The 12,028-nt window shown below is 35.7% G+C and overlaps 2 protein-coding genes across 2 annotated transcripts in view; both read right to left on the reverse strand.

Annotated features, from left to right (window-relative positions):
• The window catches only part of LOC106642379 (uncharacterized), a 113,473-nt gene that overhangs the window by 31,818 nt on the left and 69,627 nt on the right, over window positions 1–12,028 (reverse strand). The gene's annotated exons all lie outside the window — the stretch shown is intronic.
• Window positions 6,091–9,036, reverse strand: LOC106642356 (uncharacterized). The gene has a single exon (XM_023390149.2). It carries the CDS (start codon window positions 8,920–8,922, stop codon window positions 6,910–6,912), a length of 2,013 nt encoding a protein of 670 aa, XP_023245917.2. The 5' UTR covers window positions 8,923–9,036; the 3' UTR covers window positions 6,091–6,909.

Below are 12,028 nucleotides of genomic sequence, written 5' to 3' on the forward strand. Positions count from 1 at the left end.
TTCGTATTCGTTTACTAAATTCTAACAACATTATTTTAACAAGAAATAATAATGAAAATAAAGTGAACAACGCATATTAAAATTAAGGAGGGTTTGGGTTTAAGGTTTTTTTTATCATCGAAATCACATTTTATTCAAAGAATCCCATAATTCAACAAAATCATTAATATCGTAGTGCAAAGTCCCAGGGATTACGCAACATCAACGATAAGAAAGATCTATAATAAATTGTCGTGATTAACTTGCACTCCAAGTCGATGTTAATCTTATTTCGGATCTCGGGAATTAATCAATCCACGGGAGCATGGCCCAGGATTATTTACACGCAATTAAACGATGAATTGCCACGCCATTTGGGCCAGACATTAGTTTCACCTCCAAACCACAAACACACACATCCATAAATTCACGATTCCCACAATGTTGTGTGCTTGCGCTGCTCAAGTGTTCATTTATTTATTTTGAAAAATATTTTTTTTTACTTTGTTGTGCTTAGAAACAGGTTTGTTTTCAACGCAACCTTTTTAACATGGTAATATTTCATCACAGGTCACTTCCCTGAAATATAATTTAAAAAAAAAAAACCCCTCTTCATATCCCTAATTGGAGTAAGCTGACGTTCAATTAAAATTTTAAAGTGTGACAATTCAAAATATAAATAAGACTATTCGTATAAAATTTGTGACCGCAAAGTGCATATCCTCACGATCATTAGCACAACTTAATCATTATCTAGGCTCCCCACATATTTTGCGATGCATGAAGTTTACGAGCTATATCTCATACGTCAATCACAACAAAACAACGAAATCGTAATTCAGAGCATGAAAATTCTATAACGTTCACCCGTTCGTCGTCAACGTCGTTCACCTCATTATTCCAGGGGCATATTATAATAAAGATACTAATAATAGCTTCTGTTGTCATTATTATTATTATTATTATTATTATTATTATTATTATTACTATTATTATTATTATTTCTGGTTGTACAGAAATTTTGCTAGTCCATTATTTCTCGATCTATAGGTATATGAGCTTTGAACCTCACGAGCTTTGCATCGTTTGGACTGATGTAGTACTGATTTGTCAATGGGATGGGGGTAATGGCGATGATTTAGAGGCTGAATGTACTTGATTAATGAAGTAGACTCGAGATAATAGAATATGATAAACGAGATGGAAGTTTTGGCCTATGGTGTTTAGGTATTTAAAATAAGACTCCAAATAGTAATTAGAAACTTGTTATTTGATGGGATATGTAATGCCCAATTCGTTGAACGGAAACTCAATTTACAGATGAAATACGTTATTGGGTTACATCATTGTTAGTTGAGTAAATATAAGAAATGCTAATGCACAGGTACTGTGTTAATTATTAACCCATGTACGGATTACTTTTTAGCAAACATGTCAATGAATACCTATAAAAAGAATTTAGGGATCTAAAAATGACTATTACCAAATTTTTTTTTTTTTTATCGGTTAATCTTTGGGTTACTAAATTTAGTATGTAAATTCAAGTTTTATGTATAGATCCTCACATTTTTACAAAATTTATTTTAGCAAGATCAATAAACATTTGACAAATATTCTTTCCTAACTTTATGTTGTCAACTAAATTAATTTATTATTGACAGTTTAACCAAGCGCAGATCGAATAGTTTTGAAGAGAAAATATCGATGCATAAAGGCATCGATTTGATTATTTGTAAAGAATTTTTTCAACACATCTACAAAATACGATACATTTTATACAATAAAATTCATATAATTGACTATATAACAGCTTAGTTGTGTAATACATTCGTTTATATTAAATTTTATCACCTGAAATTTTACATTAAAACTCATACACCTAATATCTAAAAAAACATATATGGCACACGAAAAAAAGGTCAGCTTCCACGTGCTCATTTCCTCGATTGCGTGAAAGCCGATTTCGTCAAGAGAAGCATGAAACAAAAAAAATCTCTTGACCTGACCAAAGACCTAAAGTTTCGAGAATTCCAGAAAAACAAATTTCAATTCACAACACTTTGTACGAGATACGTCTTATATTCCACACTTTCGATTAACAAATAAAAAATGAAAAAGAACTAGTCTAGAAAATGGTTAAACTATTTTTATTTCATCATAACATGAAAGACATTTAAAGAAAAAAAAGAAAAAAAACTACTTATGGCAATAACAACGTCCCTCCCACCTTTGTTCCATCAATTCCAACGTGTGTTTTTGACGTATAATCATCACCCAGAATTTGACATCTGTTGATCGAAACAAGACACCCGAAAGATCGAGGGGCGTGTGTGTAATCGCTTGGAGGCACGTGCGTCCTTGCGTACGGGATCATCATTTCTTTTGTGCTCTTTTTTTTCACGCCAGAGAGCAAGCAATTTTTTTTTTGTACACTGATTTTCGCTCCCATTCAAAGACAACCTGATGAATTGTTGCTCCAAGAAAATCCTGGAACTTTATTTTTTCCATCGGAAGATCGTCAAGATTTTTTTTTTCGCTATACGTCTCCACAAAAAGTAATGTTGAAGCGCCCATGCAAGATATTAAAAAAAAATGTTTCCCAACACTCCTTTTTTTTAATCAAACTTTAATGGCAAACAAAAAAGTACTGTCAAGCCCCAAGGCATCTTCCGAAGAAAGATTTCATTGTCGTTAGCTCTCCATCTCGGTCACGATGATGATGGACAGTTGGTTCATTAGTCGATGAGCACAGGAAATAATAAAAAAAAAAAGAACGCACGACTTCCTGACTCACGCGATAACTTTCGTTAGCACATGTACACGTACAAACACGCCTACTTAATTTTTCGGAAACACTAAGCTTCCTCTCGAGGATGTGGTGTAGGTCATGTAGATAACTGTAATTCGGTTATCGGTGTTGATTTTTCTATTTTCTATAAACCGCACACAATATAAGAGTTAAAAAAAAGCAACGAGCGAGCATTGATATGAACGCAAAACTGCTCTCTGCTCTTTTTTTTTTTTTTTTTTTTTTTTTATTGGCACGAGTAATTTTAAAATCAAGAAGTCGAATTTTGTCCTCAGTACAGCCATCAAAAAAACACTAGCCTCGCACTTCTCATACAAATAGTCCGAAAACGTGGACTTTGCAAGAATGCAAATGTAGAGCACCAGAGGAATCGGAATGTCCGACGGTGTTTTATATTCCAGTGGCAAAATAATCTTATCGTCCCTTTGCTTTGAGAATACTCTTTCAATTCGCTTTAAGCGACGTTTATCAAAGCGTTTATCTGGTATATTTACACGAGTAGGTACAAGAATTTGCGTAATTGCCGATACATCCAAAGAGAGGTAAATACTTATACATATTTTTTTTCTCCAAAATTCATACCAGTATGTTGCACACATTCAAATATTCGCTTGGTGATGGTCTAGCTGTTAGCTTCGATGAATTTCCGGTTTCGCCTTCCGGATCGGCCGGAAACATTTCCTTATCGTACCATTCTATTAATAATATTACACATGCAAAACATAACATCACCTCAATCAAAACAAGATCTAAACTCTTGTGTACATACTCAACAGCAAGTCTAATTACCATAACTCCACGTTCTTGTACGGTGTAATAAACTAATTATACAGCTATAACTGACAGTCTCGGTCGGTAAATTACCGACCCTACTTGTAGATTAAAACAGACAGAGATGACGAAATAAGTGCACAGATAATAGTTTCCCGGAGACACATGTGTAGCGAGAGAAAGAGAGTACAGCGTGTAATGGGGTATATAATATATATGCCTGTAGGCTTGATCGATAACCTATTTTTTCGGCGACTCACTGGCACGCTGCCAGGAAAATCCCCGGCGTGCCGGCTTATATACCCTTTGACGTAACAAGAGTCAGGTATATACAGTCCTCTGCTCCTGTTGATTTTATACCTACACGTGTATACTGAAGTGCTCTCTAAGGAAAAGGAAGATGAAATATGCATCGATGTGTATGCACGTGGCACAGGTAACGCGCAAGTGGAAGTCGAGTGCAACTGAAATGACAGTTTCTTCCTTTTTCCCTTGCGAGTATCTTCGCGCTCTCGATTTCCGACTTTTCCCCTGTTTCTCTTAAACTTTCATATACACATTGCTCAAGAGCAAGTGCCACTACGTGACTCGTACCTATACATACATAAAGTTTTCCGCTGTACTGTACGTTCGAGCTTTTTTTTTTTTTGGACTTTTTTTTTTAACACGCTTCGACAGGTTTGATTCAGTTTTTTTTTTTTTTTTTTTTTTTCTATTCGGGCATTACGATTTTAAGTTATTCAATTACAGTGATTTTCTCGAAGGATTCTTACTTTCTCGGTAAAAGTCGATCGATGGTATGTTAAAAAATTTAGACTGTAAAGATTGAAAAAAGGGCTTTTTTAAACTATATTATTTCAATGGCAGTTATTACCTTGTAACTACGGCACGATTTTTACCTTTATTGTACCGCAGCTACTTGAAATAATTCCTGTAGTTTAAGTATCCCAAAATCACCGTAGTTTCACGGTAAAGATTTTAGTTATTTTTGCTGTACTGTTTTTATATTACTACGTAATTCGAAAAAGCCTAGGTTCTTAATTAAAATAGTTGGGAGGACTTTTTTTTCAAAATTCCTACAAAATTACATGGTATGCAGGGAAACGAGTTGAATTTGCCACCAGTAAGCGCAGACAAACAAGCGAACATTTAAGCGCCATCCAAGAAAAGAAAAAGAAAGTAAAAAGCAAAAAAAAAAAAAAAAAAAAAATGGGAAAGAGCGAGAGTCACATCGTATCGTGGCTCATTTGAATTTCAAGCTCGCCGGGTCTCTCTCGCGCGCGCAGAGGCACGCCAGGATCGGAGTTAATGTGCGCACTTGGCGAATAAATTGCTTTTCTCCTCTCTCTCTCTCTCTCTTTCTTTCTCCGCACTTTTAGCAGTCTCTTGGTGCACACCAACGAGACAATCAAGGTCGTGTGTCGCGAGCAGGCGCCTCCGAAGAATTTTCATTACGGCATTTTTTTTTTTTTTTTTTCAAAATTTCCATCCTTTAGCTTTCGGTTTCTAGAAAAAAGATAGATTCGCGATGTACAGGTCCATGGGAACTTTTCAGCGTGTTACTGGTCATTTTTGACGCTTTTGCGATGCAATGGAGTTGATAAAATTTTTCGGATTTCTCAGTGGCGGCTCGAGGAAAATTTCAAGCTGCAAAGGAGACACGTCGAATTTCATGGTTCACGAGAGGAAAAAAAAGCACGTGTCTCTCTATCCCGTTCTCTCGGGTAATCGACCGGATTTGAAGAATGAAAAAAGAATAAAGAGAGCGTGAATCTGAGGAGAAATCGGGTATGTTAATACGTCCTAACAGTAGGTTGTTTTTTTCTAAATTATTTAAAGTGACCAGAAAAAATGGATTACAACAAATAATATAAAAAATGTTGCTACTGTAGAAGAGACTCAGTCGATAACTCTCGCGTGTTGACTTATCTCCTGTTTCTTTTTTTTTCTCTCGATCGGCCGGGTAGTGCTGGGTGCACGCGACAGAGCATTAATATTAAATACATATGTATATTTAAATTTTTTTTAAATGTATATGATAAGCTCGAGTCAATCCGGAGGGATGCAAGGATGCTTATTCGGTTCGACGAAAAAACTTGTTGCAGGAGAGGAAAAAAAAGGTGATAACGGGAAACAGAGTTAATAATGGAGGAAATTCTTTCTCTCGTCGAACAACTCTTTTTTTTTTTCTTCCTTTTACATTGATGAATATCAGGGATATTTAAGAATGAAGTACGATTTACAAATTTTTACAGCCAAAAGTAACGCTAAAAGTATAATGGTCATTAGTAGTAAGAAAATATTGTATTGTTTAAATGAAATTCGTAGAGATGCACAATAATTTATGATCGATGGTAAAAAATGAATTTGATTCAATTAATTTATAGTACCAACATAATATTTATTGTTTCTTGCATCCGTACAAAAATAAAATAATGTACTAATGCATGATTATCAAATATTGTCCTGTTATATCACACAATTAAAAATACACTTAAGAATTGTAAGACTAAAAAAATGTTATTCCCAATCGTATAGATAAAAATAAATATTGCAGTAAAGATGTTTGTGCGAGCGTACGAGACGAATTTTTGTCACTGGCTTTGAAAAGTCGAAATGAAGAAAAATTTTTCTCGCACCTACTGAATCACAATTCGACGGCACATCACGATAGTGGAGCATGAAATTTATGCGATGAGTGGCTGGTGCTGCGGCAGAAATGGAAGCTCCGTGTACCTGTCAAACGCCACTGTCGTATTATATACTTTGAAGAGTTCGATTGATGCTTTGGTGCCCAATGTCTATATGCGCATATGTGCGAGTGACGCATAGTGCCTAGGATGACGATGATGGTTAGTTGGAACAATAATCAAGGGTAAACTCGAGAGATAATTCTTCATGAGACTGATTAAGTTTGCAAAACCACCACGATGGGATTAGCTTTTCTTTTCGTGTTTAACATTATATTTTTCTTTTAATGATCAGTGAAAATAACTGGTTTTTTAGAAGTAATACATTGAAAATTATTATTAGTTGTCCTTATCAGAAATATGTCCAAGATAAGACAATCAGTTGCAACATTGTACTCTTGTTCTGTGTAACTAATGGCTTAATATTTCCAACGATTTTGAATAAAAATGTCGTGAACAAGTAAAATTTATTCGGATGTTAACATTATTTCCTAGGCTTTCAAAATTATCAATATGAAGTCATTCTGTTGGAATAGGAAACTTTAGGAATTAAAATCCTCGTTTACACGAGAAACAACTGCGACTGCGCACCTCCAAGGGGTTCTTTTTTCATCTTCTTACAGAACAAATTCTCCGGCTCGTGTTTCTATCTTTTTACCACTACTGCACTACCAAGACGGTATGGATTCGCATGTGAACTTTCAGGGTGCTGTTTTGACTAAACTTTTTCGGGCACATCGGGCATTGGAATGGTTTTTCGCCTGTGTGAGTCCGAAAGTGCCTTTTTAAGCTGCTGGGATCGGTAAATACCTTTTGGCATATGGAGCATCGATCCCAAACTTTGCCCGTGGACGCTTCGTGGATGCGCATATGCCTTGCTAGATTGCCATTTTCTCTAAACGTTTTTTGACAGAACGAGCATTGAAATGGCTTTTTATCCGTGTGGGTAAGCATATGCTTTTTAAGATTACCGATCAAGGTGAATGGCCTTTGGCAGATGCTACAGTGATTACCTGGTATGCCAGTGTGGAGACGCATGTGACTTGTGAGTTGGTCTTTACGGCTAAAAGATTTTGGACAATCTGAGCATTCAAAGGGTTTTGCTCCTGTATGGATTTTTATGTGCGTTGCGAGATGACTGGAGGATCTAAAACCTTTTTGACACACCGAGCACTCATAGGGTTTTTCCCCTGTATGAATCCTCATATGCACTTTAAGACTACTAGGGTAAGTGAATGGTCTTTGGCAGATGGTACAGTGACAAGAAGGTATGCCAGTGTGGACGCGCATATGAGTTGTTAGATGGTCTTTGCGGCTGAAAGATTTTAGACAAACGGAACACTCGAAAGGTTTTTCCCCTGTATGGATTTTCATGTGTGATGTGATTGTTGATTTGTGTCTAAAGCTTTGAGAACAAATTGAGCACTCGAAGGGTTTCTCCCCGGTATGGGTCCTCATGTGTAACATGAGGGAAAATTTAACCCTAAATCTCTGATGACAAATTGAGCACTCGAAGGATTTCTCCCCGGTATGGGTCTTCATGTGCCTCCTAAGATTGCTCGAGTCGGTAAATGGTCTCTGGCAGATAGTACAGCTACCACATGGTATGCCAGTGTGGACGCGCATATGAGTTCTGAGGGTACTTTTTCGGCTAAAAGATTCTGAACAATTTGAGCACTTGTAAGGTTTTTCCCCTGTATGGACCCTCGTGTGCCTTGTGAGGTCACTGGAAGTTACAAAACCTTTTTGGCACACTGAGCACTCAAAGGGTTTCTCCCCTGTATGGGTCCTCATATGTATTGTGCACACACCGGAAGATGTAAAACCTTTTTGACACACTGAGCACTCAAAGGGTTTTTCCCCTGTATGGACCCTCGTGTGCCTTGTGAGGTCACTGGAAGTTACAAAACCTTTTTGGCACACTGAGCACTCAAAGGGTTTCTCCCCTGTGTGGGTCCTCATATGAATTGTGAGGTCACTGGAAGCTCTAAAACCTTTTTGGCACACTGAGCACTCAAAGGGTTTCCCCCCTGTATGGGTTCTCATGTGCCTTGTGAGGTCACTGGAAGATGAAAATGCTTTTTGACACACTGAGCACTCATATGGTTTTTCCCCCGTATGGGTCCTCATATGTATTGTGAGGTCACTGGAAGCTCTAAAACCTTTTTGACACACTGAGCACTCAAAGGGTTTCTCCCCCGTGTGGGTTCTCATGTGCCTTGTGCACACACTGGAAGATGAAAATGCTTTTTGACACACTGAGCACTTATATGGTTTTTCCCCCGTATGGGTCCTCATATGTATTGTGAGGTCACTGGAAGCTCTAAAACCTTTTTGACACACTGAGCACTCAAAGGGTTTCTCCCCTGTGTGGGTCCTCATATGAATTGTGAGGTCACTGGAAGCTCTAAAACCTTTTTGACACACTGAGCACTCATAGGGGTTTTCCCCCGTATGGGTCCTCATATGTATTGTGAGGTCACTGGAAGCTCTAAAACCTTTTTGGCACACTGAGCACTCAAAGGGATTCTCCCCCGTGTGAACAAGTTGGTGCGTCTTGAGTTTGAATAACGAGGTAAAAATTTTTCCACATGCGTTGCAAAGATGAATTTTCGAAAAGCTTCCGCTAGATCCATTCTTGCAGTTGAGATTCTGTTTGCTGGCTTTCAACATAGTACTGGAAAATCGTGATGTCTATGGACTCGCTCGTTTGTTGCTGTGAGTATCTTCGTTTACTTTCAGAAATTTATAAACAATGCTACAAGTACACTGTGATTCAATAATTAAGATGATACACCTGGAAAACGATTTTTTCGTTAACAAAGCAAATAGAACAACTGTATTACGTGAGGGGTCGTGACTTATGTTTTTTATATTAATCTTTATAAATTTTATTTAAGTACTGTAATCATTATCCTGTGTATTGAATGTTTGAAATTCGATTTCGCATGAAATTTTACTTTAAATTACAAAAACTGTAATTTTCAAAATAATTGAAGCGTTACATACTTAATTTGAAATATCTCATAACATAACCAGAACACTGGCAGAAAATAGTGCTTGCATTTAATCCTGTAAGTCATAGCAATTACCTGTTATTGAATGTGGATTTAAATATAGGCACGTTCTCAATCGTTAACAGTTAACGAATCAAGCATGTGGCAGTTAATATTGGAGGTTACAATTAAATATGGTAGTGACTCGAATTATGGCTAATGAATAATTCGCCCTTTTCATCAGTGTATTTGATATTCTACTTCAAACATATTTTTGAGAAACTTTTTTTTTTATCTCTGACTAATGAAAATTTTCTTAATATAGAAATTAATAATAAAAAAATACATACATTGCAATTTATTCACGCAAATTATTAAAAAAGTGTTTTTCCCCGATTTATTAAAAATATTTGATAGTTTAGAAAAACTTACCGTTATACGCATAGATTTTTAGTAATTGGATTAGAGAAGATGTCCAAGCACACGTAAAATGGAACTCAAAATCTTTTCGATTATTTTTTAAACAACAGTGGGCACTGACTCAGATGCTATCAAATTGATCAATTTTTTAATAAATTTATGTACTTCGTTTTTAAAATTGAGTTTTAAATACATTTAAATACTTACGTACTGTTGGTGAACATACGTCGTTCGTAAAATATTACTAATAATGTCTTGATACGGTATTATAAAATTGTACTTCCAGCAAATACACGTGTGCACAGTCTAACGCCAAAACAGACAATGTATGAACAATCGGTGAGACGATTTCTACACTCGTCTACTCGGCAAGTGAAGAATGTTTATCGAAAAATAATGGCTTTCGGCTGAGGACGTATAGTCGGGCGTAGTTTTCAGTGGTTATTGGCAACGCTGGCCTAACAAAGGCAATTACCAGCCAATGATATCGAGAGCAAGCAAATTAACGTTGTGTCAGAAATACCGGAAAAAAATTCAAATTATTCCAACAAACTTTTATTTGTAAGACTGATTAAGTTTACAAAACCACCACGATGAGATTAGGTTTTCTTTTACTGATTAACATTTTTTTTCTTTTAATGTTCAGTGAAAATAATTTGTTTTTTAAAAGCTATGTATTTGAAAATTTTTTTATCTTTGATTTTAAATAGTCAAAACTAGTATCACAACTAGTGTCAGAAATATGTCCAACATAAGAGACAGTCAGTTGCAACATTGTACTCTGGTTCTATACAGTTAAAATAAAAATGTCACGAACAAGTAAAATTTATTCCGGTGTTAATATTGTTTCTTAGGCTACTGAAATCATCGATGTAAAATTAATCCATTGAAATGGGAAATTTTAAGAAATAAAAATATTTGTAAGGAACATAAAAACACGTCTTCCATTAAATTAACCTCGTTTACAAGAGAAAAAACTGCGACTGCACACCTCCTAGGGGTTTTTTTTTTTTTTTTTTTTCACTCTTTAACAGAACAAATTTTCCGGCTCGTGCTTTTATCTTTTTATTGCCACTACACTACCAAGGCTAGAATGTCTCTTTTACGCCCAGAGACATAACTTACATAAATTAGGATTACTAAATGTCTCCGTCTGGGAAACTTTTATTGGATTATGGTTATATACAAGGGGGCGATTTTCACCAGCCAAAGGAAGATGAAGAGAAAATTGATGGGCAGGACGGCTCCACCAATTTATTTTTTGACGAAGACGAGCTGTGCACTGGGAATTTTTTTTCTAAAGATTTTGAGGGGGTGCATTAATCATTCCAGCAATTATTATTTTAAGAGTCACCTTAGTAAAGTTGACAGGATTTTAATTAGAAATTTGCATCAGTATATTTTGAAGATCAACCATATTCTTGAAAAGGAAACATTTTCTACTTTAATTGTTTTTCAACAAATTATACCAAAGCAACTCGGAATTCTTATCATGAGACACACCATCATCAAAGTAAACATAAAAATAAAAAATTCAAGCTCCCTCTGCCATTCCTACAGCTATTCCAGAGGTAATTACAAAAATTACAGCTACCACATCGGAGTAAATAACGAATTAGGTTAATTAAAATTAAAATTATTCCTTTCCCTCCTGGCGCTTCGTCGTCGAGTGTCCGTACGTATATATAATACATAGGTATACGAAAGTGGTGGGATTACAGGTAATACCCGGGGCTCCCTTGGCAAAAGTCTGCGGAAAATTTATTCCACAGCGTTGTTTTTTAAATGTCGACAAGTAAGTTGTGCATAACAGGGCAGGGCCAACTTTGATTGGACGCGATCGCTGACGTATAATTTGAATAACGATGAGACGACCTTGTGCAAATATAAAGGAGATTTTGTAGGGAAAATCTGATTTATTTCACGAGTATTCATAAATTATTTGCGTTGACGTTTTCGATGAATAATTTAATATCCTTTTTTAATTTAGTCATTAATAAAGGCAAGGGTTTGAGCGATAAAAGCTCTTAATTTTGAGACATTTCGTGACAAAATACACGTGACTTCGCTCATTAAATCGATTTCTATTCGGTTTCAAAGAGTAAGGGACAGAAAAAGATACGATGTTCAAACTAGAACATGGGTGCTTGGTAAAATATTCCATTTTCTCTTGGAAATTTTTTTTTTTTTTTCGTTTCTAAATACTGATACCAAAGCGTTTTAAGTAGTTGAAAAAAATTTTAAATACTAGTTTATACTATTTAAAAAAAAAAAGTTATTTTTTGATTATAGCACACTATTTTTGGTAGAAAATTCTTTGATATTTATAAATGTTAACGCAAACTTAAATTTTTCCTACAAAG

The sequence above is a fragment of the Copidosoma floridanum genome, unplaced genomic scaffold (genome assembly GCF_036245765.1).
Source record: "Copidosoma floridanum isolate Cflo_tuat_1 unplaced genomic scaffold, Cflo_Japanese_pri ptg000025l, whole genome shotgun sequence".
NCBI classification, from domain to species: Eukaryota; Metazoa; Arthropoda; class Insecta; order Hymenoptera; family Encyrtidae; genus Copidosoma; species Copidosoma floridanum.

Coding starts and splice junctions, on each gene's coding strand:
- LOC106642356 (XM_023390149.2), bottom strand. CDS start 8,922: ATGTTGAAAGCCAGCAAACAGAATCTCAACTGCAAGAATGGATCTAGC.